The sequence below is a fragment of the Hirundo rustica genome, chromosome Z (genome assembly GCF_015227805.2).
Source record: "Hirundo rustica isolate bHirRus1 chromosome Z, bHirRus1.pri.v3, whole genome shotgun sequence".
Taxonomy (NCBI): domain Eukaryota; kingdom Metazoa; phylum Chordata; class Aves; order Passeriformes; family Hirundinidae; genus Hirundo; species Hirundo rustica.
In genome coordinates this window covers 20,408,887-20,436,602 of record NC_053488.1, presented here as the reverse complement: position 1 = coordinate 20,436,602, position 27,716 = coordinate 20,408,887, and the positions used below count along the sequence as shown (strand labels likewise).

The 27,716-nt window shown below is 44.0% G+C and overlaps 1 protein-coding gene across 1 annotated transcript in view; it reads right to left on the bottom strand.

Moving 5' to 3' along the window:
- CCBE1 (collagen and calcium binding EGF domains 1) overlaps nt 1-27,716 on the bottom strand; it is a 97,428-nt gene that overhangs the window by 20,432 nt on the left and 49,280 nt on the right. Inside the window, exon 3 of the mRNA XM_040091261.1 lies at nt 4,475-4,527. Coding sequence (XP_039947195.1) covers nt 4,475-4,527 — 53 coding nt within the window. The remainder of the gene's footprint in view (nt 1-4,474; nt 4,528-27,716) is intronic.

The following is a 27,716-nucleotide window of genomic DNA, read 5'->3' as shown; positions in this document are numbered from 1 at the left end:
CCTGTCCTACCAGGGGCTGGATGTGGCCCCTGGCATGGTGCTGGTGGCAGGGCTGAGGGAGAAGGACAGCTCCCAGCTATGGGTGTGAGGGTTTTGCAGTGCCAAGGAGAACATCTGCCAGGAGGCACCGGGAGCTGAAGAGGCATCTGGTCTCAAAACCAGCTGTGGCGCAGCCCGCCCAAGGTCAGGTTTTACACCAGAGCAAGTGGCGGTTTCTGCGACCATTTCAGAGAACATCACCCTGCAGAGAGCATCCAGGTGGCTGCAGCAATCCAGTGAGCGGGTGCTGGGGTCCACAGCAGAAATATCTCATCCATGCTCCAGACCAAACATGTCCAAACAAAATCTAAGTGGTTCAAGCGAGTTCCCAGCAAAGCATGGTGTTTCCATATACATAATTAAAACTCATTATTGACTCACCCTAATGACTAGCAGATACCTCTGGGTACGATGATTGTTCCAAACAATTTAAGTGAGCTAAGAGATGGTAAAGCAAATGAAAACACATTTTCTGTACAAAGTATATAGAGCACATGCATAGCACTGGGGTTAAAAGTGACAGTACGCCAAAATACAGAAAAGCACAAAATGAGGCTGAACAAGATGCTGTGTGTCACAGCAGAACCCCTTAGAAAAAAATGTATTCTTGTAATAGACACACTACTGTAACAGTGCCAAGCATTCTGCTTGTCACCTCCTGAATAATGGGCATTCTTTCTTTCCTTTTGCTTCACAACTTGAAGTCTGCTCTCAGTGCTGTGGTGGTGAATGGCAATGCCAGGACCCCCTGCAGTAACCAGGGTCCAACGGAGCAGAGCCATGGAAGGGGAGCATAACTCTTGCCTTCAAACTGTTCAGTTTGGGGGTAGTTTTGACTCTCTAGGTGATGCTGGGCCATAAAGTCCTGTTACATTTGGCCCTATTAAATAGTCCCAGCTATGAAGCATTGCTGGTGTTTTTCATGGACAGTTTACAATTTTTGTTTTCCACTGAAACAAAATCAGAGTGAGAACAGGATGGTATGTCCAGCATGGAGGTGAACATGCTGCTCCTTACCCAGTGTACCCACTCAGGTGTGGGACTTGGCCTGTGCCATGTTCAGCCATTCAGAGCAGAGGTAAAACAAGCTCTGGCCTCCTTGTCCTTCCATGAATAGATGTGCCCTAACAAAATCAGGAAAAAGAATGCTGGAAGGGGCCATCTCCCATCACAAGCAGGAGTAGCTATGCATAAACCTTTCCTGGTTTTCTTTTCCTTAAGGGATGGATATGGCACACCCTGCGGACTAGTCCAAAGATGAAATATCCTTATCCTTGCAGACAGAAGAAATATCCTTTTACTCACATAAAATCCCAGCTCTCCTTGGAGCCACTTAGGCCCATTATTTTTGTCCTCTTCTCCTTGGTCATAAAGAACAGTTTACCTTCCCCTGTGCACCAAGTTTTCACATACCTAAAAGCTCCTATCATATCTCCTCTCAGCCTCCTTTTTTCTAGACTAAACAATGCCAGTTCTTTTTATCCATCTCTCGCCATATTTAATGTAACCAGTCTTTGAACATGGTGTTTATGTCCACCTCAGCACAGCACCATCATGTCCATTGCCTCACACATCATGCTGTTTAGTTTCACACAAAGCTGGGGAAGGGTCCAGGAAGTACAAATATCCCTGCTGGCGGTCCCACACCATCAGCCCTGATCACACAATAGTTATAGGCAGGTCCCAGGTCCCAGAGCTGTATCCCCAGGGCTTTGGTCTCAGGTAACTTGACTTAGAAACAGTTCTCACAACTGAGATGAAATTAGGTGAAAGCTGCTGCACCACTTGTGTGTGCTCTGCAGAGCTGGAGATGAACCTTCCCTCCTGTGTTCAAACCCCTTGTTTGTCAGCTCAGCCTAAGAAATGTGGTTTCAGCATGAATCAAGACCATACAATGAGGATCAGGCTGTTCCAGACCTTAGGAAAATGCAAAAACCAAAACAGAATAACAAATGTCTCTATATAAGTTTCAATGAACTCAGAAATGATGATACACCATGGAAAGTTCTACCAAGGAAATTTTTGAAACAACATTAGTAAGGAAAGAGCAAATCTGACTATAGTATGCCTGTAAGAGAGTATTTTACTCTGAATTCTTCCACAGCCAGCTCAGGAAACAAACCAGCAGTAGGAAAGGTGGTCTCCAAAATTAACTGCTGCATACTGTCCTTTCTGCACTCTGTGATGCAATGAGACAGGACCCAAGACTGGACTTGGCTGGAGCTGTGAGTCTCCAAAGCAAAGAAAAAAGCGATTACACAGGAAAAAAAGGTGAGGAGCTGGGTTTTTAATTTAATCCACTTTGCTGAACAGGTGGAGCAGGGATACTCTAGAGAGACATGGGGAAGTAAGTCCACTCAATATTTATATTTCCTGAGGATCGTTGCTCCCTGGTCCTGCAGCTGAAAGCTACGGTGAGGAGGTGAGTACAAAACAAATGAAATGCAGAAACTGGAGGCATAGACTCCTACTGTACTACACTGATTTCTGTTCCTTTCAAGGACAGATGGAAAATAATAGGATGAAAACCAATAAGGGACATGGACAAAGCCACAAGCCTTTGGGAGTGTGTTCAAGGAACAGATGTCACAGAAGGAGATTGGTGTGTTCCCCAGGCACCTATAAAAAGGTGGACAAGGGAGGATCTATATCTCTGTCAGCCCTCCCTGCAGTCACTGCTAAATCACAGAGAAGACAGGACTGGAACTACTTCTCACAGTTTCAACGTGCCAGTACTGGATTAAAAGGTGCAGATGTGCTCTAATAAATTCACATCTGCAATGCATTTATGTGGCTGTTTGGAGATATGGATTTCATACTGCTACTCTGTCAAGATTATGCCAAAACAATGTGTGAATAGCCAAGTGATTTCTTGTAACAGAGTAAGTGAAACAAATACTTCAGTAAATCATGTTTCTTGTCCCTGTACCAAGGGCCTGAGATTGTCTCGGATGTTATAGCAACTGCTGTGGCCTCGAAGTTCCAGGCAAAATACAGATAAAGCTGAAAAGATGGAATGAAGAAACAAAGGGAGAGAAGCCACAGCCAGCAGAGAATTGAATTAGGGGCGGAAACTCTCAGGTTACTAAAATGCAGTTAAAAGACAGTATTAGACAAAGTCAGTGGGCACATAATAAAAGCTGCTTTCATAACCACCTAACATCTCAAGAGATGAAAATTAGAAGCTAAAGTAATAAATTGCCATGGCTCTCATTTTATTTTTGCTCCTGTTAATTCACCTGCTGTATCCATTATATTCAGTGAATAGCCAGTATATAAAATCCATAGGAAAGCTTTAAGCCAGACTGTGGAGTCCTGGCTTCTTTCCATCCTGAAAGGATTCAGGACTTGTGCCTCCAATGCACACAACTGCCTCCTCCAAGTGTCTGTCACTCTGAAACTGTCACCCATGTCACCCAAATTTCACCCAAACCCTACCTGGCTCCTCCAGGCACAGAGTCATCATGGGCTGTTTCCCTCTTTTTTTCCTTCCTGCCCCTGCCCCCACCAATCCGCCAATTGTTTTAATGTTTCTAGCCAGCAGCAAAGAAGACTCAAATTGAAAACAACAACAGCAACAAACCCACAACAAATCCACCAGGATCAGTGCTTGGGTTATAATCCCTTTTAACTCAAAACCAGCTGATTCTCCAGTATGTTAATTTGTCACCTTTTTTTTTTTTTTTTTTTTTTTTAACATCACAGTCACAAACCAGGAGAATTCTCAGACCAAATCAAAGCTTTCCATATATCATCAAATAGAAGATTGTGTTGCCATAGATTAACTTTTAAACTTACATTTTGTTAAAAAAAAAGTTTATTGGCATGTCTTCTCTGGGCATTTGCCCCTGCCTGGCAGTTCCTGTGGTCCAACAACTTCAGAGCCAGTTTCATCCAAATGAGATCCATTTTTACTACTGCATGAACTCTCCTGATTAAATCTGCATCTTCCTTGGCCCCTGGTGACAAGGAAGCCATGCCCATAGGAAATTAAAGGCAGGACTAACTCACCTCACCATCTCCCTGTGCACTGACAAGCCAAGTCAGCTGTACCAGATCCAAGGGATAAAAGGGGAAAGTCATCATCCAGGAAAGGTGTTCTTCTGGGTGCAAAGAGTGCTCCCAACTACCCAGCCAAGGGCAGAACTGACTGCAATACTCCTCTGACTGCAGTGCAACAGGTCATGGCACAAGATGTGTGCAGCCACATGTACTTAGGGGAGGATCAAGGCTTGGCATGCCTTGGAAGTTGTGGATATTTTTATTTTCTGGACAATTTCTGGGAAACAGTTCCTCCCCACACTGATATATGAGATATGGACAAGCCTGTGCTTACATCAGGTTGGTCTTCCAAACAGACGACGCGGAGAAGAGGGCAGATGGGGAAAAATAAATGCGTGGAGACGAGATATGTAAGAACAGTGAAATCACATACCTTCAGGGATGCACTGTCCAAGAACAAACTTATAACCCTTACAGCATTTTTTCCTGAAAAACAATAAAATAAATAAATGAATAAAAAAATGTGTTCTTTATATATAGGTTGGTGCTGCCTTTATAAACAGCCATAAGTGGATTGTGGATGTGATGAACCAAACCAGAAGAGGATCCCGAGCAGCTGGAGTTCAGAATTACAGAATACTACAGGGAAATGCACCTGGCCCAGGAGGGATTTCACATGGCAGCATGTCCAGCCACCTCAGAAGCCTGGGGCAGAGTACCCCAACACCGACCCACCCAGCATCCCAAATAATTTCCAAATATCCTGGTTTCTTGTGTTGGCTGAATGTTGTCTGGACAGCTCAGTCCTGTCCAAACAGGACAACTCAGGTCATCATTTTTGTGGCACAACGAAGGGTGTTTTCAAATATCTGTCATTACAGTGTAAACCGCAGGGAAGGGGTAAGTCTCAAAGAGGAGTACACAGAGGATAAGTATTATCAGTCATTTCTCATCTTCTAATAAACCTGGAGCAGGTAAATTAAATATATTGGGTATTTGAACTGGAGCAAGGGAGAGCATCTTACATAGTCTGAGGGACAAAACTGCGGTGTAGAGTCAACAGGATCAGACACTTCTTATGTGCCTATGATAGTAACAAAGTCTGAATGCTGAGAAGTTACTGTTTTGGACACACTGGCCTGAAATGGCACTTAGACATCCAGCTAAACCTGCTGGTTTTCTCTCTAGGCAGTAAACCACACGGAGTCACCAAGGCTCTCAGCAGCACTCAGGAGCCTTTACAAATGACTGTGTCCCTTATCATCCTGAGAGTCTCTCACTGTAGGGACCTGGTGACTTTCAAAGGGTCCCATGTTGGTGACTAAGAAGACAGCTGAAAAAGAAAAAAACCCTGCTGTTCAGTGCATTATTACATGGAGTATACATGAATCTGAGGAAAAAAAAAATCCCCTCAGTATTTACGACCATGCTGATTATCTCCTGAACTGGGAAACCATCTGTCCTTTCCTTTGATTCAATAACTAATGCAGAAGAGTGCTAAAGCCACATCAGTCAATGGCACAATACTCCCCTGGACAACATGTAGCCATTACAAATCATCATTATGTTGAATTTAAATCAGTTTAAACTATCAGTTGCAACTTACTACTTAAACAATACATCTCTACAAACAGTGTAAAAAAAAAACTTTGGCTCCGTATTTTACCCTCCTCCAAAGATTAGCTGGAATATAAATTATGCTTAATGAGTGTTGAACATCTGAAGAGGAAGCCTTGCTTTGTTATGCAAACAGTGGTGCCTCATTAGACTTCTCTCTAAACACTGCTGTGAAGTTTTATCTGCAAGACAAACAAATGCAGGAGGAATGAGTTCAAAGGTGCATTGGGAAGGCCATTCATATGCTGCAAGCCCTGCTGATGGCCTTCCAAGTGCACATTGATCTCCTCCTGTCAGCAGAAGAAGAGAGGCTTGCTTGTAGCTGCTCTTCAGAGGAAGATACAGCCCAGTTTGAGAGGGATAGGAGATGAGCAGGGAGAGGAGGTCATCCCTGCCATGACTTGGTGACTATGAGGTTGTGCCAGCCAGAGCTAACCAGCCACAGGGAGCAGCAGCTTCCATAATTTGTACCCTTCTCCATGGAATTCCCGCCGTATTTTCAGGTTTAGGACCAATAAGACCTGTGCCAGCAGATGATGTGATAACCTCCTCCTGGGTGAGGGGTCACCTGCTGGGAACCTTGCAGGAGCTGGCTGTCTCCTCTCAAGTTTGTCTGGTGATGGCTTTTGGCTGGACTCATTGTCTTTCTTGTGGCTAAAATGAGGTTTTATCTGCCTGACTGGATCCTCCCAAAAGCCAAACCACTTGCCCTGATCAAATCCTTCTCCCGCAGCCATATATTGATAACCCACCGCACGCCAAGTTACAGCCATTAAACTCTGCCCTGGCACCCTGATATTGCCGCAAAGCAAGCACAGCCTTGTGCTTTAGCTTTCACTTAAAACAATCAGAAAATCATGTTCCCCTGGCTGATATCCAAGTGCTTGCTGAAATCCCCCTTTTCAGCGACTTCTTGCAGCAATGGGTTCCACAGTGGGATGAGATGGTTTTGAGAAGTGATTTCCTTGTTTTCAGTCTCCCTCTCAAATTTTTGTTTGAATTCACCCAAGCCTTACTGCTAAGGAGGTTTTGAAATATTTTCTCTAAATTTGTTAAGATTTTTCTGCATTGTGAATATTTTTAAATCATACTTACTGAAGTGTTTAGAAGAGGGATGCCCTGCCGTCAGACTGCATTCCAGAAACCAATTCCCCATGATAATCTCTTCCCAGCTGGAAGTTAGAGATCTCTGCATTTCTGCAGTCTGCGCTCAATAGCACTCTTATCAGCATGATTTTGCCAGGGAAAGTTCTACTTTAGGGTTAATGCAAAGGAAATAGAGTATAGTACCTGTTTCTCTGAACATTGCATTGCAGCCCTGGGATTCCTGCATGCTTTAGCTTTCTACATTCTTAAACTGAAATCTGTCAAAATGATGGACACATGAGCATTAGCAAAGGCATTTTAATAGCAACAATCATTTTCAGACGTCCAGGTCCAGGCTGACATGTCTAATCAACGTTGCACAGCAGCAATCTCATTGTACATAATGGGAGGCAAGAAGGGGTTCCTACTGATAATTTTAGCTACTGGATAACTTTAAGCAAGGTGGTTGCTATGCAGCTGTACATGTAGCCATGCATGAAACACAAACACACAGCTGTGTAAGAAGCTCAACCACTAAAACCTGGATCTCTGGGGAAATTAGGTTGATTCATTAACCTGAAATCTGGTTTACAAAGGATGAAGCTTCTGGCAGATTTTATCTGTTGCAGCTTTTAATAGGGTACTTCAGCAATTAAAAATATGGTAACTTTTGATTCTTGTGCAATATTTGCTCAGGAATATGAACCCTGGCAGAGAGTTTGAGGCACCATGATTTTGATTGACACAACATTCAGCTTTTGTGGTTTTAAGAAAGTTCCTAGTGATAGGGACACCCCCAAAGTCAAGTCACCCCTTTTTTTTTTTTTTTTTCTGGCGGGTAGCTGCTGGAGAAGGAGGGAAATATTGTGCTCCTCCCTTCTGCTCTGAAGTGCGAGATGCTTCTGGATCACTAAATGCCAGAAGATGGGATTCAGGGTCAAACTTTCGATACCAATAAATATATCCATGACTATATGCAAGTGGCAGATCTGTCTTTTTTTTCAGGATTTGTGGCCCATTACCTTTCAAATTCAGAAAGAAGCTGACCTTTTCAGGAGCTCCCCTGTGTCCCATCCCCCCTAGGCCCCCCAGAGTGCCCAACACAAAGGGGTGCATCAGCACAGCACCCCTGCCCCATCCTGCAAAGCAGTAGCTGCTTGATAGCATCGCTTCAGACAGGCTGGACTAGAAGTAAGATGGGAGGAATGTGGCTTAATTAAGGCACTGCTTTATTAAGTTAGCTTATCTGGCAGCTATCAGGAGTAACTCATCCAGCAAGGACCATGTTTTTTTTCCCATAATTGCTTCCACCTGGCGCAGAGCTGCCATCACCCCAGCCCACCTCCTGCTCTGCACGGGACACCGCAGCGACGCCAGAGACACCGACTGCCGCCTGCTGAACCCAGAAAATAAACACCCTGTGTGAGAGGGGAGGGAGTCACTCAGGGTCCTACAGCTGCTGAAAATCTTCAGAAATGCAAACTATAACAGGATAAACATGTAAAATTATAATTAACCTGCATCTGTCTGCAGTAACATGACAGTGAGTTGGGTTATAACAACAGCTGCTCGGTGCGTTTATTGAGGTTTTGGAGAGGCAGCTCTAAAACTCTGCCATGAGTCACGCTGAAAAAAAGACATGATGATTGTGTAGTATTTGAAAAAAGGGAACACAAGGTGGAAATGCAAAGGGAAGAAGAAAAATTCAAGTTTTATACTGGTTTAAGACTAAACATAATACGTTAAGGAGGCTCTTGCTAAAGATGTCAGAAGTAGTAAGAGTCTGCTCAAAGAAATATTTGCCTCCTAGGAGCAAAGCAGACACAGAAATCTCTATGCTAAGCCCAAAAGTGAGTTCTTAAGATAAAATATTGCCTTTACTTTATCCCTAAAATGCTGACAGGCAACCAGTCTCCAGGCTGACTCCTCCCAGACACAGGTAGTTCAAGAAGAGGAACTTTGCCTCCCATTCACTGGGGCTGGGAGAGCAAACGTGGACAGTTTCTAGAGCTCAGCTGAGGCCTGAAGTCATGCCACTGGAAGATGCAGCGACTCTGTAGGTGGTCAGGCAGGTCAAATCCCTCCTCTCCAAAACACTCTTTCTGACCTATGAATGTGAGATCAGCTGCAATTTAGGGGGCAGAAGAGATGCTTACAGATTTAAATAGATCAGCACTCTTCTTTGAAGCTGGTGCTGGTAGAAGGCAATGATAATACACTCAAGAAATATCTTTAATAAAAAACTAATTTCCGATTGGGAAAAGAGAGAATTTCATTTTAATATCAGACTTCTTCAGCCTAAATCATAACTTGAACTCAGAAGAACTGGTGCTGTGTTCTGAAGACCTGAGTTAGCAAAGGCCATGGCATGGTGTTTTAATTGCACAAAGGGTCTTTGTTAGATCCCTCTCGTTATTGTTCCTGCCTGGTGTTTCTTTTTCAATTACTCTGGCTTTGAGAAATACAATACATAGCAAAAATGCAAATGTAAAATGCAGAAATTTATGTACAAAAAATAGTTAGACATCCATAAATGCCAGCAAGGTACACTAAAAAACAGGCCTAACAAAACCAACCAGCAAACTCAATTTTCTTCTATATGACATCCAAATGAGCAACATGTCTGCCAAAGCATGCACAGACAAAGCCCATCTGCAGCACAAGTGCAGCAGCTCAGTAGCTGTGCACATTTTCGCCGTAATTCACATGGAGAGAAGATTTATGTCAACATGGTGTAAAACTGAAGCAGTGCACTTTATTTTTGTTTGCCTTTCTGTGGGACACATACCGAAATCTTGAGTAAGAGGGGATGGCCTCCTTGCAGACACTTGCTCAGCATACACTTTGCCATGATTTCCAGACTTAGTCCTTCGTCAGTTTTGTAAAGAGATAATTTATGTTCACATTGGGTGTAATGCAAAGTCCAAGGCCAGCCCAAGCCCTTCCTGTCATCGTCCCAGCTGAAGACAAATAACCCAAATACAGTGAAGTCTTCCAATGCTGCAGCACCTATGACTGCTGTGCGTACCTGTGTGCTTATTTCCCTTAACTGACTGATCAGAGCAGGATTTGCCTGAACAGCCCCAGGGAACTCAGATCTCTGAGAGCAAATCACTGCAACTTACTAGATGATTTCTGTAGAAGTAAAATTTTCAGTGGTAAAAGCATTTTCTGAATCTGTCTTGTTTTTTGTAAGCTGTTAAAGTCAAATGAATTTGCCCACATATAATGGTTTACTTTCTCTTAGGGGGAAAAAAAAAAAAGCGCCCTGGTATCTGCTCTTTTGCTCAACTTTGGCTATTAAGACAGATACCAGAAATGAAATCACATTCCAGTCATTGCTAATGGGAAGGTTTTGATAAGATTCACAGTTTCTGGACTCCTCTTGTGTGAACGCAAACCAGGGATCAGATCCTCCCCTGGCAAAAGCCACATACCTCTCTTGACTCTAAGGAAGTGTGCCAGTGCTTACCCTGGGAGACCCTGACTTATGCTCTTGAAAGCTTTCAGACACGCTCCTTGGCTGCTCCTTACTGTTAACTGAACCCTCCCCTCCTCAAAGTGCTGTTTCATGTCATCTTTTTATGGCCAAAGGGATTTTTATGATGGCAGAGCATAAACTGTTGTTCCTTCTTCTCAGCAGAGACCTTCCAAACAATATGATGGTTTACAGCCCCTGCAGAGCACAATATTCGTGAAAGCTTATTCCTCTATAAAATAGAATAAAAATACTTTGAGGTGTGGAAGGAGCCCTCTACCCCACATGGATATCAGTGGGCTTGGAGGTGCTGACCTGCATGAAACTGAAAGATGCACAAAAAACCTCCTCACAGGTCTGGCAGATTTAGCCACCAATAAAAGAGTCTGTTCTTTTCACAGGACACCCTGGGCCTCTGTCTTCCATGGGCACAGTGCAGGACGCCTCTCCCAGTGGGGTTATGTAAATGAGATGTGGTGAGGTATTTAGTAGAGGTTTCAGACAACATCAAGGCAGACAGACCATTCTCCCAACAAATCCTCCTGCATCAGCACATCAGCACTCGCAGGAGAACATAATTTTTGGATTTTTGTAGGGCTTCAGGATGCAGAGAAAGTGGTTGGTGTGAAAATCCTGAAGGCAGCCACACCAGAAAAAAAAAATCTCAAGAGCTTTTGCTCACTGCAGAAAGAAGTGGCAACTAAACCTCAGCTTTCTGTCTCTCTTTTGGGCAGAAAAAAGGGGCCTTTGGAAAAATTTCCTGAGATCCTCCCTTTCAATGTGTAGTGAAACAAAAAGAAGCTGTTGGGATTTCCACATGAGCCATACAGACCGTGGTTCCACACTTTTGGGGAAGCCATGACACTGTGCAACAGGGCCAGAACCAGTGTTTTCCCTTGTGGGTTCCTGGCCCACCCGGAGCCTCGGGGCTGCAAACGCATTGACCAAAGACACCTTTTTCTGCAGCACAGACCAACTGGCAGCACTGGTAACCATCAGGGCCTGTGTTTCACTTAGCATACCAGTGCCCAAAAATGACCAAATAAAGGTCTGCCGGTGAATGTCCCCTAGGCAAAGAAGGAAACTCTCAGCAGGAAAACATTATGAAACTTCAAAATGATAATGACCTTTTCTGCCACTGGAAAAGACATTTGTTGGATATTTTACATGCACGTAAACATCATCCTCAAAATCACATATGAGATTCCTTCAGTGCTAGACTGTACTTTCTTCTGCTCTTTCTTGGACTTTTATTTCTAGATTGTTTTTTTTCTTAACGCAAGGGAATGCTCATGTGGTTTATCACTAGACAACACGTCAAAAATAGCAGAATGATTAAATAAAAAGCTTTTGACTGTTTTCATCTGCTTAGACTCAGCCTTATATACATGCTGTCAGCTTTGTCTCGATCTCTTTTCTAACAAATTTCTTCTATTTTCTGGCATTATGCCAACAAAATTATTTTGTTTAGTTTTGCAGGTGAAATTGGTATGGATTCTGCAGAATCAAGTCAATGTTTGACAGGTATGAAATCTGAGGAGAAGGAAAAAAGGAATTTTATACAATGATAGCACTGATTGCATTTAATAAAATGTCCAATGAACTGGCAAAGTATAATGCATCCTCATAAATATATAGTTATTTCTATGAACGAGTAGCCTTGTAAATATCAATTTAAAGGATCCAAGATTAAGCCCGAGTTTTAAAATAGTTCACTGCTTTGAGATTTAAGCAGGAGAATTGAGCAAAAGTCTTCTATTTATTCCACCACCTCTGACTTCCAATTAGAGGACTGCAAGCCAAATTTCCTTCCAAGTCTGTAAGTAGTTTGTTTTGCTGACGGCACACATTCAGTTATTTATCTAACCCAAGGTGAGCCAGAGTACAGGACTAATCACAGCACATCTGTCCTGTCTCGGATTTTTTTAAACTTCCATGACTCTTCATTTCATAGCTCCAATTTCCTACCAAGTATCCATGTGAGATAGAGAGTAATAAATTCCATTTCAAGAGGGAAGGCAGAGCCAGAGCAGTGCTGCGAGGAGCTGCGCTCATGGGCTGGCTGCTGTGCTGGTGCTCGGTCATTGGAGTCAAACAGCAATAAATTGCTGGCAAGCCCTCAGACTTACTGAATCCAGTCCAACGCAGCCCTGTGTATACAGCATCTTTCATCAACAAGATCACAAAAATGCTGCATAAGCAATGTCTAATAAACTCCTTTCAATAAACAGCAAAAGGAAAGTGCCTTTTACGCACGCATGCACAGAAAAACACATCACACAAACTGTGCCAGGAAGTCAGATCTCTAAAGCTGGGTCTCAAAACAGGACATAAATCCCAATTAACCTTCAGAGACAAGCTAGTCACTCTGTCTACATTTACTTACTGGTGTCCTGATATTAAAGGGCCTGATCCTGGTTCTGCTGCAATCCCTGGCAGCTTTGCCAGGAATACGTGTCAAACAGGGAACAGGCTCAGACCAAGGATCAGGATGGTGGGTGAGGACACGCTCAGCTCTGAGGATGTGCTACAATTGGACTTCTCAGAAGAATAGTTCCAAATAATCACTCTGACATAAACTTGATCAAGTCTTGCTGGCATTTGTCTGTGAAACAGTTGCAAGACTTCCTGGTTTTGATGGATTTGGGATGTAACTTGTACCACTGCTTCTGTACTCTCCTCCAGGCACAACATCCATCTATACCTTAAAGCATCCATTTACATCCTAGACACACACCCAGATATTTAATACAACTTTTAATTTCTTCTTTGAGTGGTTTTTGAAATTCCACTCCAGGAAAAAGGTAAGTAAATAAGTCCAGCCAGACTGACACTTTCAACTTAAAGAGTCTAGAAGTGAGGAGAGCCAAGCACAAAGCCTTCAGCTTTTAAGGAAGTCAATAGCATGGAAAAGCTCTTGAAGAGATACATCTTTGAGCACCTTACTCTCCACACTGGCTGTCCATGGTGTCCAGACGACATTCTGGCTTCCAGCATTTGGCTGGAAATTAACAGCATGAGGATGATGTCTGCATTTGGATACTCTGCCTCTCTGTGGAAAGCTCATAGTGAAGGGACAAGAGGCACACAGGGCACAGAGGTTTATGTGGATTGTTCCTGATTACTGGGACAATGTGAAAATCTCCATGGCCACTCTCCACACCATCTGTAGATAAGGGGTATGTGATGCCTCCTCTCTTCAGAGCACTTTGTGCAAAAGGCACAGCAATCTAATTTTATATGTTGAGAATCGCATAAAGGTGCTTAACAACTCCTTATGCCTAAGGATTTTTATTCTTCCAGAACTGTCTTAGAGTCACTAGGGCATGACCCTGCTTTAGCACAGCCTAGGGGATTTTTCAAGGCAAGGTTTCAGCCAAGCAACAGAAACACCCCCCGCTATTTTTAGCAAAATAGATTCACAACACAACTTGAGTGGCAAGGGACCTTTGGAAAGCTTGTGATCCAAGTGCACCTGACAGCAGAGAACTGCACGGAGACTTGCCCAGAGGAGTGTTGAATGTCTTCAGGGGCGGAGATTGCCTCACTCCTCTTGGAGCCTCTTCCAAGTGTTTAACCAGTTCACTGCCCATTTTCCCCTTCATACCTGCTTAAAATGTCCCTGCTGCATCCTGTGGCTCTAGTATCATGTTGTTTTGCAGTGCATCTCTGAAGAAGGTCTGGCTCCATCTTCTCCATACCCCCAGCACCTCTTCCCTGTAACTCCCTATTAGTTAGTGGCAGACAACAATTAAATTCGCCCCTTAGCTCCCTCCTCTCCAGACTAAACAAACACAGATCCCTTGGGCCCCCCTTGAATACAATGTGCTCCAGCCCCTGAGCACCTTAGCTCCAGCTTATCGGTGAGTGTATGAAACTGCACACGACCAAATCAAAAAGTAACACTAGCAGGTATCCTTTAAAAATAATAATAATAATAAAAAAAATGGAAACAAGCAAACAAAAAAATGAAGAAAAAAAAAAAAAGGGAGAAAAAAGAGGTGATCTGCTAAATTGCAATGCAATGGCAGCTTTGGTCCCCTCTCACTATTATCTCTTCCCACTTCATTTCCACAACAGAAATTTAAAAGAAGAAAAACTGACAAAAAAAGGTAGTAAAACTTGAATGGAATACAAACACTATTTTTTTCATTAAAATATTTTCAAACAGAAGAATTGGCTGGTTATCATCACTGTCTGAGCAACAAGAACTTAAAGTTGTTTTTTTTAATATAATTCCAACATCAATAGCAGCCATGAAATGAAGTTCTTAGTGTAAGTCCTTGGAAATATCTATAAAGACGCTAAAACGATAATATTTCAAGAGTGTTTCACTGATCCAGATGTTTCTCTCTTTCCCCCCCTCTGTTTTATTGCTCCCAGAGAAGACCTTATAAATGCTGAAACTGCTTATTAAGTATACAGACTTAATGAATTGGACAAGGGAAGAAATAATTCTTAACGTAACATGTTCACAAGTCAGACCCATGTTTATTGTCAATGGAGATGATAGCAAAATACTCTTCATGCACTGAGTAGTCTCTATTAGGACAGAATCTCTCCATGAACCACTTCCAGCATACTGAAGAGATTAATTTCTAAGACAACGCAGTATGAAATTTTGTTGAATTATGTAGTGATGCTGTACCATGGCCCTAGTGCCAAGGTTTATTTTTAGAGCCACACATCTGCAGGTTATTTGTTGCAGGATGAGGTGGTTGGAGTGAATCCTTAAACTGTTTTCTAAGTAGGGAAGCATTACTGGAAGGAGCAGTTGTTTATATGGTGTCACTGGAAGGCCTGGTATCTGGGATGTGGCAGTGGTGTTGGAGTTGCCTGGATAGCTGAGACTACTCCACTTATGCTGCAGTCAGCAGACAGTGGAAAGTTCACAAAGCAGCTTTTTGATGTGGCACTTACCACCTCTGCTCAAAGTGTCAGGAGCAGGAATGCCACCCAGCCATGGGCTGCAGTGATTTTGGCACGGAGAGCAGTGCTCTCTCAAAGCCAGTGTATCTTGCTCTTTAATTTATAAGCAAATGGCAGTTCTAAACATATGGCAGTTCTAAACATAAAAAGCAAAGCTATTTTCAGAAACTTCCCTGCATTCCCCCACCATGCTGTGTCCTTCACAGGGCTCAGGTTTCAATCCAGCTTGAGCTAGTCAATTACCTGTTAGCCATGTACTAATTGCCAGAGCAACCACACCATGCCCTAACTCATCGAACCACAGCCTACTCCCAGGTTTTATTGTCTAATTTAATGGGACTGGCACTGGCTGCTGCTCTTCTTTCTCACCCCACTGCTCGAACATGGTTTTAGCTCTGAATAATCTTCTGAGGTTGAACATAAGACTTCCAAGATATGTGGAAATGCACACTCCCATTTCACTCTGTATTCTTGATATTTGCAGCCATGTTCCACTTGAAAGATTCTTCTCCCTACTCGCACCCAGTCTCTCAAAAATAGAGGCGAGGTCTGCTACCAGGCATGACACTTGGGCAACCTGAGGCAGGATGAAGAATCACTTTGCTCTGGACATTTATGAAACACTGAAAGCAAAGAGGTAGAAATGAGCCAAAGGAAATTGGACTTGCTGTGGGGTGAAACCTTGCTGCTGGGACGGAGACTTTTGCTTAAGGCAAAAACTTCTGGGATGCAGAAGGGAGCTGAGAGGAATGGACGCAAACCCAAACTTGGACCCTCCCATCCTCAGATGGGCAGGGAAGGTGTTGTCCTGAGCTGGTGATGGATTCATGGAGAGCTGCAAGAACGATGAATTCTGAGAGGAAACCTGATGGCTTGTAGCATTATGCAGTTACCCTTGTAGTAATTCCACCTCCCATTAAAATGGGATTGTGTTTTCACATCTGGTTGGTGCAGGCATACACCGAACTTGTATTACTACAACCTTTCCTAAAACCAGTGCACACTGGGGATGACTCTGCTGGAGCTGGTGCAGCAGTTCTGGTTCCAGGCAGCAATTCAGAGCTGCAAATGCTGGAGTGACTGCATTTGAAGCATCAAAATGAGCTCAACCTTTGAGTTCAGAAGTGAAAAAACCTGACATCAGTGTGAGAACAGAGTAAGAATTATTGAACAATTTGGCCAAGAAGATTGAGTAGGCCCCTCAGTTTGCCTCATTTCACCAGGTTTCCCCTCCCTGCAGATCATCCTGGACAACTGGCCCGTGCACCAGCCCAGTTGTGACATTCAGTGGTTTTGTCTGTGCCTGCAAGTTCTTTTCAACTCACTTGCAAACATTTGTTTTCTTCTAGTGATGGGACTTTGCTTTGTCTGCCTTATTTCTGTGACCCACAATGAGGGCAAACATCCTGCTGGGTGTCGGTTTTAAGACATGCTTGCTGCTGGTCATGCTCTCGTTTGCCTGTGGGAACCCATCTCTCCCCATCTCTCTGCCATGGGCTTTTGGTATTTCTCTCACAATGTCACTTTTTTGTTGGCTAATTTGGTGGTCTGGGTCAGGCTGCTGTTTCTTGACAATGCTCACTGCCACATTTCTGGTTCTTCCTTCACTATTAGTACATTTAAGGTATTACAGCATAAATATCTTGCTACTCTAATGCCTGTTCATACCCAGGAAATATGTGGAAGGATGGTCCTTGTGGGAAGGACCTGAACCTACCTGCACAGACCTCACTGGACTGGCACCATAGATTTGAAAATTTGGTGTTGTTAACACAAAAATTACACAACTGCTACAATATGTACTTTCATCTCTGCTAATCCATTATTCTCTAAACAGTGTTTAAACTTCTTTTTCATGTCACAACAGTCATGGCTGAGAGGAGGCCTAGGACAAGGCCATGGTCAAGAGTCATCACCTTCATCTAAAGCAAGCCACCAGGGAAAGTTTGGGTGATTTCTTCCTATTGACTTATCCTCCCCTAATATGTTTCATGCTGTGTCATTACTAAACTTCCAGAAATTTTCAAGCTGATGTTGCACTTAAATAAGTAAATACAGAGAGACTGCTGAGGAGGTGTAGGAGATAAGACAGCAGTGTATTTTTTCTGACTGGCTTGCCAAAACTGGTGTGACTGTGGGTGACAATCGCTTTGGCTCTCCATGAGTTATATTTTGTTCTTCCTGGAAAGTGCAAGTTGTGTCCAAAAAGTGGTCTTGCAGGTAAACACACTGTACACCCAAGGCATCTGTCTGTGCTAGCCTATAGAGACAATGCTAAATTTATACCTGAGGCTAAATAAGTATAAGTAAAAACAAGATTATAATTGCTAGATTCATACTCAGAGTATCCATATTGTGTTCCTCTTGGAATGTACATTTTGTGTCACTTTGTACTGCTTCTACACTACCACCAATTTATCTACATGTAATATTTGTGCATTGCCTTTGAGTGCACTGTTCACACCAGAATACTTTTGTAGGAGTTGCATTTTATGCAGAATAAAACAACTGAGGCACTCCAAGGAAGAAAACTCAACATTTTTACAGGCTGAGATATCAATCTGATTCTGTAAAGCTGTTTGAAAGCACTATGATATAACTAGCACACTCGAAGATATTTGGAATAAAGGTTTGGCATGTGGTGTAAAGCAGTCTCCCCCAAACCCATGAGTGCAAGCAGCAAAGTGAAATCAATATTGAGTGCATTCCTTGAGAAATTTCATCTCAGAGTGGATTTTTTTCCCCCCTTTTCTACTGATGAAGTGCTTGTTCATCAATGTTACAACCCGATGGGCACAGTATGTATTACAATCTCACCATCTGCATCATTTACATTCCCAAATGTGGAATCTCGGCCAGATGTCTAACTTATCTCCAAGGCGCTGACTGCGAACATATGGTTTTATTTAAATGAATCACAATACTAACAGAAATCCAGTATCTATTATCTGTCACAATTGCAGATAATAACTCAGAATAAATTTAACTTGAGCTTTTTATTGTTGCCCACATAGGCACTTCTGTGGATGAATCTCCTAAAGTACAATAATAAAAACTGAATGAAAGTTAAGGCAGAATGTTAAGCAGAATATTTCATTATAGATGAAGTTTCAGATTCTATTGCAAGCACAAGAAAAATGTGCAACTTTTAGTAACGTAGAGATCCTGAAGCAATGCATGACACTGAGAAACAATTCAATGCCAGGACATTAGGTAACCCCAAGCCATACTTCTGTTAATTCCTTTAAGAATCCAGCAAAACCCAGTGCGCTGATGCTCAGCAGTAATGATTGCCTTCATGTGTGGGGAGGTTCATAGCCTGAAAACAGCATCACAGTCTCCTGTTTGCACACAGAGCTTGAAGTTTCTACTCAGAACTTGTGTAGTGTTTGCTGGCACAAAACCACCCACTTGGCATAAAATGTACATATTTGTTTAGAAATGTCTCATGGTACATATTTAGCTCTGACTTGGATTTCTGGACCTTTCCACACTCCTAATTAGTACTGGTAGTAGTAATAATATGCTTTTACTTCCACAATGTTAACTACTAGGGGATGGATGCTGCAAATAGAAACTAAGTTCAGCATAAAGAAAATTGATAGTTCCTTACTTTTTTTTTTTTTTTCTTCCAACTTCTATAATTCTATGATTCTAATTCCTTAGATTTGCTACCAAATAAACACCATTCTTTACCTTTCACAGAAGAAAACTATTGGTGCTTACACTAGATTGATGTCAAAAAGTGACTATTGTGGACAAGAATCCCAAATCCTTATGCAAACCCTGAGCAGAACAATAATTTCTGGCTGAATATATTTTCAGTTATGACAGGATGGAAGGACCAGGACAGAGTTCTCCATGTTAGCACATTGTGAGTGCACGAAAATGAAAGCCATCACATTCCTCAATATAACTGTACACAATTTTCTATGAAGTAGCTGAATTTTGTATCAAAATCACCATGTCAGCATGCACAGGGACAAATATGCCCAAGTGCAGTTGCATCTGTCTTCCTCAGGGAGGGACAGATGCTTCTGGAGGGCATCACAGCCTGGCATTGGCATGGTAAAACTCCCAACCCCCGTGCCTTGCTTGAGACATGAGCAGAGAAAACTTGCACTTTAATGCCCCCGTTTTCACCGGAGCTACATAATTTCTTTACACTCTTTCATAGCTTTACTCCTATGAAATGTGGCCAAAGGCCATGCAATGATGAAATTTGCACCAAAACCAAAAGGAGAAGGTGACCTCCTTGCTCACTCTGCTGACAGACTCCAGCCACATCCTTTCTGGGGTAGGGAGACCCCACAGAGGCACCTCCTCAACGCCAAGCACCCCTATGCACCCACACATCACCCCGTGTGGGAGGCTGGGCATGTGCCTGTGGTTTGACAGCTAAGTATTGTGAACCCAGAGCTCCTCCAGAGAGGGGTCAGCCTTGAGGGATCTCTTATAGGGGAACTCTGTTTGCAGAGCTGGACACAGGGGCAGCTGCCCCCTCAGCTGTGCAGCTCCTCTTGCTCTCCCTGTGGATTCAGCTGTTTTGTAAGCCAGGGAGAGTACAACACTAAAACATCATTGCATTTGGACCTCTCAGGAAACCCTTCCAGAAATGGAACTGGAAAAAAACTCCAGACTACGATCATGTAATTAAGTGCTAAATCACAACAGAAAACCACAGAAGTCCAGTGAAAATTGTGCTAGCATGTGGTTAACACTGGCTTTTCTTACTTTGTTAGTGCCACAACCCTTTGCATGTTCACAAGGTCACTGTCATGTGCAGTGGTGACTTCATTTGCTCACCTTTCCTTGCACACTAAACTCCCTTTCAGTGCTGCTTGAAGCCATCAGCGATTACACTTGTCTCTCTGCCCTTTTTCAGCCAATGTCCAACTTAACTACTTCATCTGCCAGAATGTTTTAACAATGCAGTCTTGCAGAAGATGGGGTCAGAGCACCACAGTGAGACACCATGAGCTGCCTCAGCGGCTCAGTGCCAGCCCTGAGATGGGACTCTGCACCATCCAGGATGGATGTCTAAAGGGGGGTCTAACTGTAAAACACGGGCTGGGGTGAAAAATCGTGGGAATTGTCTCTCCGGTTTTTATGCCTGGATTTTTTCTAGCCCAGCATGGAGTGCATACACCTATGTCAGGGACAATGAATTAACTCCCTTGAGAAACCAGCTGATGGTGCTCCACCCCCGAGCACAGATCCTGACTAGCCTGATTCTTCTCCGACTGCTTGTGCCAGGAGGCTTCAAGCACTGCGCATCTCCACTACCTGATGACATGGGTACTGGCCTCACTGGCACACGGCTCGAATCTCTGAATTTTCATTGATTCAATTCACTGTTCACACACAGTGTAGTGTGGTAGTGCTCAAAGGTACCCAAGCCAGGTTTGAACGTGCTGGCATGGCCTGGATGTGGGGCAGCTGCCTGAATCCATCGCTCTGCCCGAATCCATCGCTCTGCCCAGGCATTGCTCTGTGTTGATATACTTCCTTGTCCTATGGCTTTGGGGATAAAAAGAGATAACAGAACTTTTATTTTGCTTTTATTGTTATCACCACAATCACAGTAAAGCAGCCACTCTGATCAGTTCCTGCCAGGGGATGATCTTTGGAATGAATGCTGCTGAGGATTGAAAAAAAAATGGCTGACGGTTTTGCTTAAGGAGCAAGTTCATGGCTTGAGATCATCCCCTTTTTTTTTCATCTGTGCAATGCAAAACCAACACAAAGTCCAACTGAAGCCTCCTGCCCTTGAAATCTGCACAACTGTTTAGGTGTTCTCTGATCCTATCACAACTGTTCTCTAAGAAGGATGAGCAGGAGCGATCTGCCCCTCCCTGAGTGATAAAGCTAAGTTAAGAGAACATATGAAATCTTATAAAAATGATTAATTCACTTTCCACAGAGAGTCCATAAGTTTTATGCTGGTACCTACTAAACATCAACCACTCAGTTTCTCACTGAGATTTAGCAGTTGCATTTTGACAACAGTGGAAAAGAACAGCAAAATGGCCAAATCTGCTCTTATTAGAACTGGGCAGTAAATTACATGCTCTGCTCCATCCACAAAGAAATGTTTATCAACTGCTGCCAAAAACCACAGCACCCTGGTGTTTCCTCAGGCTTGCCTTCCATTTCTACAGCCACTGAGGAGGCTGTTACCCTTGGGAAGTCTCATTTAGAATAAACACTTCTTTATGTTCATTATCGTGATTCCCAGAGAAAGGACTGGAGGAGCTAATTAGCAACTAAGCATGACTGGAAGCACCAGGCTGGACCCAGTGGATATGCAAGTGAATCCGCCAGGCTGAAGAGCTACAGCAAACCTCATGACTCTTCCTCTGGCCTCAAGGACGCCTGGGCTTTGAACTGGGGAATTTCTTCTTTTTTTGGGGATGACAAACTGTTCACTGGAGCAGGGCAGGGGAGAAACCTAACTACAGCACTGTTCCAGGAAATGACTGATTCTAAAAAAAATATAAGATGGACCTGAGTGTTCCGGTTCCTCACCAAAAAGTGGTGTTTGCAGATCAGACTTGACCAACTGCTTCACAAAGGTGAAAAGGAAACTCTAAGCCCCCAAGTACGAGTGTTTTGGCGGAAGACCAGCTTGAATTTTTTGGTGTTTCTATGCAGTTCAGTTAAGCCTTTGGATCTGTTTGTCTCTGGTTCAGTCTGACCCCTGTGATGATGGAAGGTCTAGCCAGGCTCAGTGAGCTCAGCGCTCAGGTAGGAGCACCCAGCAATGCTCACAGCCTGCTCATCTGTGTGGACCAAGGGCTCTGGACCAAGAGTACTGCTTGCCCAGCTGATGAGGCTGGGGGCTCACACTCAGGGTTGGCCAGCTCATCCCCCTCATCCCAGCACACTGGGGGTCCTGGACCCAGCAGCTGTAGTCCATCATTCAACCAGTGAGGGGAAAACAGGACTGATAAGCAACTCTTCTCAGAGCAGGTCTGGTTTAAGTCCAGCAAGATGAAGAATTTTGCCAGTTAGGGAGTTAGCTGCATCTTTTGCCAGTGGCACAGATTTTTGATTCAGCTTGTTGCCTTCACCAGAGATTTAGCTCAGCTTCTAATAGTAGGGGTTAATCTCCTCTAGTCAACACGGCTTATTAAGAGATCACAGTAATCCCTGTATGGATTCAAAATCAACAAGTTATAAATATATTAACCTATGCAACGCCATGGCAGGTTAAAAGAAATGACACTCACGCTGTGGCCTATCTGTAAGCTGGGGGGTGGATTTTGCTCTGCTGGTTGTACTACCCAAAAGAGCTGTATGATAAAATACAGCTTAATTGCTGTCTAATGTTTTTCTAATAGGCACAGCAATTGTATCACATTTGAAATGTCTAAGATTTCAAGGACCCACAAAGACAGTCTTCCAATTCCCACTGGCCTGCAGGAAATGCTTGTAACCCAAGAGTTTGAATCAGAACAGGGCTTTTTTATCAAATCTTGTTCAAGTTATTTTTTCCATTACCAATTTCTCCCCCCAAATCATTATTTACTTATACATTCTTTGCTACTTAGAAACACAGGAGGAGAGAACAAATGCATCAGCCAGCAATGCACTGAGGATCATCTCTGGGAACACTAATGACTTCTCACACAGCAGACAGATTTTGATGTAGGCATGTCTAGTTCAGGGAAGGAAGTCGAGGGAATGGCAGCATTTCACATGAAGGCACATAGAGATGGCCAAACCCCTTATATAACACAATGGGATTGTCAGCGTGGTGAAAAACAAAACCATCACTGTGGTGTTGGACTGCGCTGTATACACGGTACCCTGGAGACCCGTCTGTCCTGGATGCAGCAGGGTGTACAAAAATCTGGGCTATTTACATGGACGAAGAAGCACGGCCGGCATTCCGCCGCATCCACAGAGCCTGGGTTAGCCGATGTGCTCTGGATGTGCAGGGAGGGCTTTCAACTGCACCAAGATGAGAATGTGCTGCGTGGCGCCGTCTGCCTTCCCCACCTCAGCCTACCTGGGTTTGTCCCTGCAGGCCAGCAGGCAGAAAGGAAAGCAAGGAAATAAGGTCTGGCATAGGGGAAATAATATTAATAAAATGGCAATACTTAAGTTTCCTGTTGCACTGAAAGCCAGAAAACACAGACAGGATGAGCTGAAAAGGCAGGTTTTTATTTGTAGGGAAATTCAGCATCTCCCTGCTGCAAGACTGCACAGGGGGCCCAAAAGGCAATGACCTACTTTCTTTGCTTTAGCATTTCTAAAGTACCTAGAAAGGCATAGCACTGTCTTATGAAAGCAGGACAACAAGGAGACAGCCCTACAACTGAGGTGGCACCCCAGAACTGCTCCCTCCTTGCAGGAACCTGCTTCCCTTGCCACCAACCCATTTGGAGCCAGCAGTTGTCTCCCAGACAGCACAGGGAGCCATTGCACAGGGTTACTCAAAGAGATGGGCTAATCCTAGGTACCCCTTCCTCAGCTCCTGGCTGCTGCATGTCCTGCTCTCAGCATCACCCAGGAAACTGAGGCTCCAGCCGCCCTCCCTCCACTGCAGCCCCTAAACAGACTATGGGGTTGATGGTCTGTAACCACCAGCTTGCAGGTGCGTGAAAGGTGCTCCCAGGATCTACAGGACTGGGACAAAACTCCTGAAGGTAATTGTAAACATAAAGTGAGTTGCATCCCCAGCTCCCAAAGAGCTCACCAGAGGACACCCATAGAGACAGATTCCTGGAGTGGGGAAGAGATCTTCAGATGTCTGGAGAAAAGGGACAGGAATGTTCAAAAGCATGGAACTCTGCAAAGAAAATTTGTAAAAAAGGCAAGTTGTTTTCAGTGTAAAAAAATGACAGTGAAAGGGAGGTGGAACTATGGGCTGAAACTCCAGAACAATGGGGAGCAGGCAGATAAGGAGCACTGCTGTGCCATGTCTCACTTCATAAAGTCCAAAGATAACCCAAGGAAATTATGAGGCAGCAGAATTAAATAAACCAGATAACAAGTACTTTTTCATGCAACACCAAGCTGCAATATTTGGGGTGAGTTGGAGGCTAGAGGATTAAGGAGGTTCACACAAGAGTCAGACAAATCCATGAGGAAGGGCTTGGTCTAGGAAAGCACCACAGGTACAAGCCTGTCTGTCCCCACTGTCACAGACAGGCAGAGATGCTGCCAGCTGCAGATGGCTGGTAGGCACAGCACCGATCCCGCTTTGTGCTGCTTTTGTGCTGTCACCTGCCACCATTTTATCTAAGCTTGCACAAAAACACCCTCTCTGGTCATTGACTCCAGCTATTAACCCAGCACTGCCAAACGCACCACCGAACATGTCCTGGAGTGCTACATCCACCATGTCTTTTAAATGCCTTCAGGGATGATGACTCCACCACTTTCCTGGGCAGCCTATTCCAGCGCTTGACAACCCTTTTGTTGAAGAAATTTTTTCCTAGTTTCCAAACTATTCCTCCCCTGGTGCAACTTGAGGCAATTTCCTTTGGTCCTAAGCTTTGAAACCCTTGCTGCAAGCAGGAATGCTGAGGAAGAGCAGCTTACTCTCAGCCTACCCAGCTACCTGGGGTAGTTTGAAAGCAAGATAAAGCAGCCCTCCAAGTGTTATGACAAGAAGCTTTTCAACAAAAATGAAGCAGGGAGACTCTGTTTACAAGAACCGCTTGTAAATGGAAACCGAGACCCAAATCTGAAAGGAAAACCACATGGCCACAATCTCTCTCTTGTGAAAGGAACAGTAATTACAGTGTCACACAGCAAGCTTAATGGTCTCTAACCAAAGGAGGATTACAACTGCATTCCTGGATCATACCTGACCTGGAGAGTGCTCTGAAGTGCAGGGAAGAGATCAGGCCTCTCCCCCAGCTGTGTTATATGTCCCTGGCATAGCTGGACAAAAGGTTACAGATCAGCTCAGTGAAGTTTACAGAACAACCCAAATGATTTTTCTGGAATGAAACCTTGACACAAATGTTTCTAGTGGGGATAGATACCAGCTTGCTTCCACAGCTTCATTGTCAACAGGAAACGTGTGAAGTATGTGATGGGATTCTCCACGTTTCATAATTCAGCCTGTAGGTACTAAGTGGGGATTGAGGAGGCTGTTGCAGTATTTATTCTACCAGCAGGTGTTCCATGCAAAGCCTGGACTTCAGCTTGTACTTCAACCCAGCTGAACCATGGGTTAAGTTTGGATTTGCTCTGAAGGACTGCTCAGGGTGGGGCTCACAGGGGCCAGCATATGCTGCACATGTGCACTTGGACAGATACAGATGGAGAAACCAGCACCTGTACAAGCAACAAGCCTTAATAACTTGGCTCTTAATGCCTTGGGGCTATGGAGGAGAGATTCCACCCAGGGACTTCTGCACCACTGTTCTGGCAATTGGAATGTGGAACACCTCCAGAGCTGAGCTCCTCCAAATCCCCATCTGCCTCTGACATGGCACCCATGGAAATGTAGGGTTGGCAGAAAGTCTAAAAACCAGCCAGGAGTGGCAATGCAACTGGTGAAACATTATGGGGTAGTGGCTTGGCTGCACTGAGTAATGCCAACAGGGAATAAGAGACAGTCTCTAAAGACCAAAACCAAGGTCTGAATTAGAAGGCCTTTATCATCTGCTCTGAAAAGGAGGCAGCAGTGTGCACTGACACAGGACATTCAGTCAGAGGCACAGTTAAATATGTAAGAAAACAGGGAAGCCCTTGTTTTCCTTGGGAAAACTCCAGAGACACTCTTGTACCCACAGAGCTAAGCATCCCATTGCACAGTCCGGCAACACGATTCTCAGGGGTGGGCATGATGAAAGGGTTCACTGCAAAGCCCTCACATCAGCAGGCACCTCCCCTACTCCAGATCACCGCGCACAAAAGGAGCAGGCATTTGCACGAAGTCCTTACCCTCAAACACAGCCATGGTGCAGACAGAGGCAGCCATGCCTGCAATTCACAGCATTCTCTCTGACCAGCACTTGTTGTGGTGAATGCTCACATTAAAGTGCCTGAAAAACCACTGCTATCAGGGCTTGCCCAATCCCAGACCCCAGTCAGCTCAGATCCCCAAGACACTGCTCTTTTTTCCAAGTAATTTGCAACATTCAGCTTTCACTCGAGATCTCAACACACTGCATATTCCAAGAAAACTGCTGATATTTTTAGCAGCATCACACTCAGAAACCAAAACCAAGAAATAATCCTTAAAGCATCATCCAAAAGCAAATAACTCAAGGAAATGTACTGACACCCTCTTCTAGCTAAGCACTGGTTATGCACCAGCATATTTCTGATGATTGAGTGGAGGCACATGCCAAGCTTTCCCTACATCAAAAATACAGCAGTCATCTTTCAAGAGCTGAAACTTCACCAAGGGCTGCTAGCCACTGTGCTAACCATCATGACAAGCTGGCTTGTTGCAAAAGGGAGTTGTTTTCCTTGTTAATTATGCTGTTATTTCCAAAAACATGCTTTAGATGATAGGATATAAATCTTGATGGGCCTGTCCTAAGCACATTCTGGCTCACATAAATATCAGCAGTGAATAAGCATTTGACAAAAGCATTAGATGCAAAAGAGGAACAGGGCTGGGGGGTGAATGCCGGTGAGAAGCACAGCCCTCTGCACTGTGATAGCACAACAGCCAAAGACGTAAGGGCTGCTCTGAGGCTGTCCTTTGTGCAGACGAAAAAACAGATAAAAGATGTTAACCCCACAGGTAGCAGCCGTGCCACAACCAGCATGTTTCCAGTTCCAGGTGGTGTTTATTATTTCTCCTCATCCGAGCGGTTAGAGCATTTTTAGAGATCCTAGTAGCTTGCAGGAGTCACAGTGGCATCCACAACACAGTGCATGCTGAAACTGCTGCACAGGACAGGGGACTGCTGTTTTTATCTCAAAGTTGAATAAAATCTTGCAGGATTGTTCTGTCTTCCCTGCAAGATGAAAGTAAAGCTCAGACAGGACCAGGACAAACAAGACAGGATTCATCTACGGGAGGAAAGGGAAAGAGTGCTGCCAGTTGCTGCCGGGCGCTCAGGCAGGCAGCTGACAATTCGTGACAATAACAGCGTCAGAAAGGAGGTGGGAAGGACTCTCAAGAATAACCCATTGCAGATGGGAAGCATCCCAGGAGTGACCAGAAAATCCAGTCACTGAGCTCAAAAGATGCATTCCCTTCTTCAGTTATATGATCTGCATGGAACTTGCAGATTTCTCCGTACCATTTGACTGGAGAGATGTGGTTTTGTAATATTGAAAGAGACATTTCACCTTTCGCAATAAATTCTTGACTGATGCAAGCACAAAGATGCAAAGGAAACACTAGAAGTGATCTTACTAAGGGGCTAAGAAAACACTTCAACCCATATGTCAGCTAAGGACAGATTCATGTGCAGCACGTGCTTATCTGTGCTACGGCATTTTTTGAAAGTACTGCTATGAGAGATAGAGAAAATTTACTAGCATGCATACATTTCCAAATACCATTTTATAGGATTCAGATTAGAGATCAGCAACTGCAGCCAAGAGGAAAGATTACAGGATAAAAAACCCTATATTGAGC